Source organism: Elephas maximus, chromosome 9 (assembly GCF_024166365.1).
Source record: "Elephas maximus indicus isolate mEleMax1 chromosome 9, mEleMax1 primary haplotype, whole genome shotgun sequence".
Classification (NCBI taxonomy): Eukaryota; Metazoa; Chordata; class Mammalia; order Proboscidea; family Elephantidae; genus Elephas; species Elephas maximus.
In genome coordinates this window covers 2,416,759-2,423,067 of record NC_064827.1, presented here as the reverse complement: position 1 = coordinate 2,423,067, position 6,309 = coordinate 2,416,759, and the positions used below count along the sequence as shown (strand labels likewise).

The 6,309-nt window shown below is 58.7% G+C and overlaps 1 protein-coding gene across 3 annotated transcripts; it reads left to right on the top strand.

The window, feature by feature from the left end:
• The first annotated feature begins 1,550 nt into the window (after positions 1-1,550).
• Positions 1,551-6,034, top strand: LCN15 (lipocalin 15). Of its 3 annotated transcripts, none has more exons than XM_049895950.1 (8): positions 1,551-1,594; positions 1,886-2,041; positions 2,652-2,784; positions 2,872-2,942; positions 3,190-3,300; positions 5,177-5,278; positions 5,469-5,533; positions 5,865-6,034. In XM_049895950.1, the coding sequence occupies exons 2-7, from the start codon at positions 1,960-1,962 to the stop codon at positions 5,501-5,503; spliced, it is 534 nt and encodes a 177-aa protein (XP_049751907.1). In that variant the 5' UTR covers positions 1,551-1,594; positions 1,886-1,959; the 3' UTR covers positions 5,504-5,533; positions 5,865-6,034. The 3 variants fall into 3 exon arrangements, with proteins under 3 accessions (XP_049751907.1, XP_049751904.1, XP_049751905.1); XM_049895947.1 differs by having other exon boundaries at positions 1,573-1,781; positions 1,886-2,209; positions 2,645-2,784; XM_049895948.1 differs by having other exon boundaries at positions 1,573-2,041.
• The last annotated feature ends 275 nt before the right edge of the window (positions 6,035-6,309 follow it).

Here is a 6,309-nt window from a genome sequence, read left to right as displayed (position 1 = left end):
TAAATATTGAGGTATAATTTACATATATTAAAATTCACTCTTTTTGGTGTATAGTTCTACACGTTTAGACAGAAGCACTCAGTCACGTAACCACCACCACAATCAAGACATGGAACAATTCTGCCCCTCCAAAAGTCCCCTCAGCCCCAGCCCCTGGCCGCCACTCGCTGTCTTCTGTCCCTGGAGTTGTGCTCATTCCAGAATGTAGTAGAGACGGAACCACACAGCACGGAGCCTTCTGAACCTGGCTTGTCACTCCGCGTAGTGCCTTTGAGATCCGCTGTGCTGTTGTGTGCATCAGTGCTGATCTGTGCCCTCTTACTGCTGAGCAGAGTCTACCGCAGGGACGGACCACAGCTTGTTCACCCTCCACCTCTGCAGGGCGTTTGGGCTCTTCCAGCTTTAGTGATTATGAATAAAGTCAGTGCAAACGTTCACACACAGAGTGTTGGGTAAACAGAAGCTGTCATTTCTCTTAGCTAAATACCTAGGAGGGGGACTGTTGAATCGTATGGCCATTGAGTGATGAATTTTATGAGAACCTGCCAAACTGTTTTCCAAAGTGTTGTACCACTTTGCACCCCCACCCCCCAGGAGTGCCTGTGAGCTCCAGTTGCTCCACATCCTTGCCAGCACTTGGTGTTGTCAGCATTTATTTTTTTTTTTTTTAAATTTAGCCTTTCTACAGGCGTGGAGCTGTATCAGGAGCCCTGGTGGCACAGTGGCTAAGTGCTTGGCTGCTAACCAAAAGGTTGGTGATTTGAACCCATTCAGTGCTTCTGTGGGAAGAAGACCTGGCCACCTGCTTCCTTAGAGATTGTCGCCTTGGAAGCTGTATGGGGCAGTTCTACTCTGTCACATGGGGTCGCTGGAATGAAATGGACTCGATGGCAACTGGCTTTTGCGGGTAGTTGTATCTCATCAGGACTTTAACGTGCATTCCCCTGGTGACTAACGATGCTGGGCATCTTTCCATGTGTTTATTTTGCAGCTGTATCTCTTCTTTGGTAAAGTGTCTTTTAAAACCTCTTGCCTGATTTTTTTACTGGGGAGTTTCTTTCTTATTACTAAGTCTTGAGAATTCTTTACAGAGTCTGGGTGCAAGTCCACTGTCAGATGTGTGTTTGGCAAATATTCACCTGGAGAGGTGCTTCCTGTTCTCTAGCCAGTGACTCCGGGCACTTGGTGGGGACGGGAGGGGTGGGCAGAGGGAGGCAGCAAGCAGACACCTCGCCTCCTCCCCCTCCTGTCCGGGGGCTGGGGACTACAACCCTGGACTCCGTCCACAATGGAGGACTGGCTGAAGGGCTGGTCGTGGTGCTGGCCCCCTGGGGGGTGAGCCTGCCCCTGAGCTCACCCCTGAGGTGAGCCCTACAAGGCTCTCTTCTCTCAGCGTCCCTGGACTCTGTGGGTGCCAAGATGAGCAGCTGCTCCCCACCCTCCCGCTCCCCCAGCCACAGTGCCTCCCTGGCGTCAGCTCGCCAGCACACTTACGCAACCGGCGATAAGGGGTGGCTGGGCTATAATCCCCTAAGTGCCTGGCTCAGCCCTCTCTGCCCTGGTCGTGCCTGCTGGGAACCCAGCTGGTGGCCAGGTGGGGTGATGGGGCCTCAGGGACGCCCAGGCCTCTGACCTGCCCCTGGTCAATGGTGGCCAGAGCCTCCAGTCAGGGGATGAGCGGGAGCAGGGACACAGCTGCTCAGTGACCCCAGGGGGCCTGCTGGCCAAAGCCAGAGCCTGGCTGCGTCCTAGCCCCAGCCAGGCCCTAAGGGCGGATGGAGGTATTCAGGGTTCTAGTCCCCGCAGGCCATGGAGGCCTCTGCCATTGCTCACGGCTAGCTCTGCCAGACCTCCATGGCCAGTGACGTGCCTGGTGTCCCTGCAGGGCCAAACCCCCAGCCAGAGTGTCAGGTGTGTGCCCAGCCGGCTGGAGTCCTGCCAGCAGCGACCCAGGGGCCAATGGAGAACAAGGAGCGATTGTGTCCCGCAGTGGACAAAGAGTGGCTGGGGCTTCCAGCCCCTCACACAACCCGTTCCTCAGGTGAGCTGGCGGGTGGGCTGGGCTATAAAGCCAGCTGCCCGGCCGGGGCTGAGGGCAGGTACCGGAATGAAGTCCGCCGTCGTCCTGCTGGGTCCTGTGGTGGCGCTGCTCTGGCTGTCTGAAGCTGGGGCCGAGGTCCTGGTACAGCCGGACTTTGATGCCAGAAAGGTACCGGGGGGCCCCTGCTGTGCAGCAGCGTGGGGTGCGTGGTGAGCTGAGCCCTGTGGAAATAGCAACCACGGTGGTGGTAGTAGTGACAGCTGCTTTTTGCCCTGTGCCGGGTGCTGGGCAAACACTTCAGATCCCTGCCCCATTTAATCCTCAAACAACCCTGGATGTGCGTGTGGAGTCGTTAGTGGGCCCACTGCATAACTGGGAAACTGACTCTCAGCCAGGATGGGACCACACAAAGCCAGTGTGTGGGGGGGGTCTGTCCACCCTGAGCTCAGACCCAGGAGGTGGATGCTCCGGAGACCCCTCGCTGTGTGACACCAGACAGTCCTGGTTACTCTGGGTCCCGGAGTTCATCCCGCCTAGGGCCCCCTTGGCAGGGAGAGGGCCAGCCTGCTCTGGCAGGGCGCGCCTGTCACTGAGCCTGCCCAGTTCTCAGGCCTCTGGTATGTGGTGGCCATGGTGTCCGACTGCAAGGTCTTCCTGGGCAAGAAGGACCACTTGCTGATGTCCACCAGGGCCATCGAGGCCACGGAGGAGGGCGACCTCCACGTCCACATGGCGTTCCCTCGGTGAGGCCAGGCCTGGGCAGGGGAGGGGCCACGGGCCGGAGGCTGAGGGTGAGGGGCCGGAGAGTGAGGGCCGGCTGTGGACTCCAGGGCCGACGGCTGTAACCAGGTGGACGCAGAGTACCTGAGAGTGGGCTCCGCCGGGCACTTCAGGGTCCCGGGTAGGTCTACCCCACGCCCTGCAGGGCTGCTTCCCAGGACAGCCTTGGGGTTACCCTTCCATCCTGGAAGATCCTGGCGTCGGCCACCTCCTTCCTGCAGCCACTCGGTCCCGCCCTCTGTACCCCTCCCCCATGCCCTTCCCCCAGCTTACCCTCCCAGGGCCCATGGGGGGACGGGTCGCTGTCCGGGACCCCGTCCCCGGCTGGGTCCTGCCCAGGGCTCCACAGCCAGCCGCCTCCCCCGCAGCCTTGGGCTACCTGGACGTGCGCATCTCGGACACGGACTACAGCTCCTTCGCCGTGGTCTACATCTACAAGGAGCTGGAGGGGGCGTTCAGCACCATGGTGCAACTCTACAGTGCGTGCGCCCCCAGAGCGCCCCCGCCCCCAGCAGCGCCCCGCCCCACCATGGTGCCCCTCTAGGCCCGCCCACCATTGGTGCTCCCTCTACGCCCCGCCCCTTCTCCACCGTGCTCACGTCGTTTATAAAAAACAAAAAAACCCAAACCTATTGCCATGTAGTCTATTCTGACTCATAGTGACCCTACAGGACAGACCAGAACTGTCCCATAGGGTTTCCAAGGAGTGCCTGGTGGATTTGAACTACTGACCTTTTGGTTAGCAGCCCATAGCCCTTAACCACTGTACCACCAGGGTGTGTTTGCTTTTTCTTTTTCCACCCCTGTCTAAGGCCCCCTATTTAGGGCTCAAGGAGCACTGGCGTTGCAATGGTTAGAGAGCTCGGTTGCTAACAGAAAGGTTGGAACCCACCAGCCGCTCCCGGAGAAAGATGTGGCAGTCTCCTTGTGTAAAGATTTACTGCCTTGGAAACCCTATGGGGCAGTTCTGCTCTGTCCTACAGGGTCGCCTGTGTCGGAATTGACTCAGTGGTAACTGAATTAAGGGCCGAAGGAGACCTAGTGGCACAGTGGTTAAGGGTTTGCCTGCAAATCAAAAGTTTGACAGCTCAAACCCACCAGCTGCTCCCATTGCCACTGAGTCGCCTGTGACTCATAGCGACCCTACAGGACAGAGCAGAACTGCTCTTGTTATCAAGGCTGTACATCTTTACTGTGGGTTCAAACCACTGACCTTCCAGTTAGCAGCCAAGCTCTTTAACCACTGTGCCACCAGGGCTCCCTCCTGGTAAATATTACAGCCTTGGAAACCCTGTGGGCACTTATACTCTGTCCTATAGGGTTGCTATGAATCGGAACCCACTTGACAGCACCTAACAACTTTGGAAACCCTGGTCGTGTAGTGGTTAAGTGCTTTTTTTTTTTTTTTTTAACAACTTTGGAAACCCTGATCGTGTAGTGGTTAAGTGCTATTTTTTTTTTTTAAACAACTTTGGAAACCCTGGTTGTGTAGTGGTTAAGTGCTATTTTTTTTTTTTTTAACAACTTTGGAAACCCTGGTCGTGTAGTGGTTAAGTGCTATGGCTGCTAACCAAAAGGTTGGCAGTTCGAATCTACCAGGTGCTCCTTGGAAGCTCTATGGGGCAGTTCTACTCTGTCTGGCAATGGGTTTAACAACTTTAGCCCCTCTCCTCCCTACCGTTTCCTTTCCTTTCCCCCTTTTTCTCTGCCCCTTTGCCTCCAGCACCCCACCTGTATCTCATCTGCCTTGGTTCCTCCCACCACTCCCCAGCCCAGCCCCTCTGGTGTCCTCTCCATGGACCCTGGTCTTTGGTAAAGACTAGTGCAGGTGGCATGGGGGTGGTGGAACCCCACAGCGCTTTGGACTGGGGGTGTATGGTTGCAGAGGCCCTGAGTGCCAGCAACCCCCCAGCTCCTACCCTTCCCTGGCCTTCAGGGGGTTGGGGAGGAAGGTGAGGGGTGGGGGAAAGGTGAGGGGTGGGGGAGGAAGGTGAAGGGCTTAGGGGAAGGCGAGAGGTGAGAGGTGAGGGGTGAGGCCCACTCTCCTTTGCCTGGGCCCCAGGGCCTGGGACCCTGAATTCTAAGCAGGGAGGGCTCTGCTGAGAGGGCCAGGGGCTCCTCCTGGTGGACAGACTGGCGTGGGAGCTGCCTGAAGGAGGCTTAAGGGGCGCCCAGGGGAATATGCCCTTTGGGTGCCTGCCAGGCCCCCAGCCTCCTGCATGCCTTTGTGGGGTTAGGAAAGGCTTCGTGCAGTGCACAGCCTGCCTAGCCCTGGTGGCGGCCCTTCGCTAAGTCAACCCCCGTGGACCCCTCGCCCTGTGGGCTCCTGGTTCACAGTGGCCTGCTCTGCCCCAGGCCGGACCCAGGATGTGAGCCCCGAGGCCATGAAAGCCTTCCAGGACTTCTACCTTACCGTGGGGCTCCCTGAGGACATGGCAGTCACGCTGCCCAAGTCAGGTACCTGCTCAGCCCGCCTGTCCCGACTGCAGGTTGCCCACGGGCTGCCCCCCCGAGAGAGAGTTTGGGATTGAGGTGCGGGAGGGTGTCTTGGCCCCACTGTTCCATGGCTCTTGGCCCCCTGGCACCCCAGCAGGCAGGCGGGCAGTACCAGCCAGCTCAGCATGTCACAGCCCCCTTCCTTCCACAGATGCCTGCTCCTCAGGGGACAAGGAGGCACCCTGACCCTTCAGGCTGCACTTGGGCCCTACCCAGGTAGGCAGCACAACTCTCCCTTGGCCCCCTCCTTGAGGGTCCCCTCCCTGCCTGGGTCTCTGTCCCCGTTCCCCTGCACCCCCACTCCGCCGCCTGCTTCTCCTCCCCATTCTCTTCTCTTGCCCTCCTTCCGCCACCACCCAGCCCCCTCTCACCCCTTCACAGCCCCCCCCCCCGTGCTGATCCACTCGTGCGTTTGCCAACATTTTGGGGGCAGAGCTGGCCTTGTGGGTGAGGCTTGAATTGTGAGGGGCAGCAGAACGAGCAGGTCAGGGTGCCTGAGAAGCGTTTGTGGAGTGATGGCGGTAACCAAGGCCTTCTGTCTGCACAGGGAGAGTCTGGGCAGCAGCCTTCATCACCCTGGAGAAGAAAGAGTCCCCCAGGATGTGAAACTCACCCCTGGGGCTGCCAAGCCTTGGACAGTCCCTTCTTCCCCTCCTCCGTCCATCCCCCCTAGAACTTCTCCTTGGGCCCCTCCCTTCCACCCAGTAAACAGATTCTGCAGCCTGAGGCTCCTCGGTTCTTTGGAGGCATCCACACTGGCCCCATCGTGGCCCCATGACTTACAGATGGCAGTGCTGTCCACACCTCCAGGGGAGACCGAGGCAGGCAGGGTGTGAAGGGGAGTCTGGTTGTGGGGGCTCCAGCCAAGATGGGCACGTGTGAGGTCCTGACCGAAGGTGGTGACTGGTCCCCATGGCCACGGTGCCTGTGGAATGAAGATGGGCCCTAGGCATGGCCCTCCGCGGGGACCCTGGTGCAAGGGGCAGAGGAGG

What these genes read in the sequence shown, in the direction of transcription:
- LCN15 (XM_049895947.1), top strand. An exon ending in CGGGCACTTCAGGGTCCCGG is followed by an intron (nt 2,943 to 3,189) that starts GTAGGTCTACCC and finishes CCTCCCCCGCAG; the next exon opens with CCTTGGGCTACCTGGACGTG. An exon ending in AGTCACGCTGCCCAAGTCAG is followed by an intron (nt 5,279 to 5,468) that starts GTACCTGCTCAG and finishes TTCCTTCCACAG; the next exon opens with ATGCCTGCTCCTCAGGGGAC.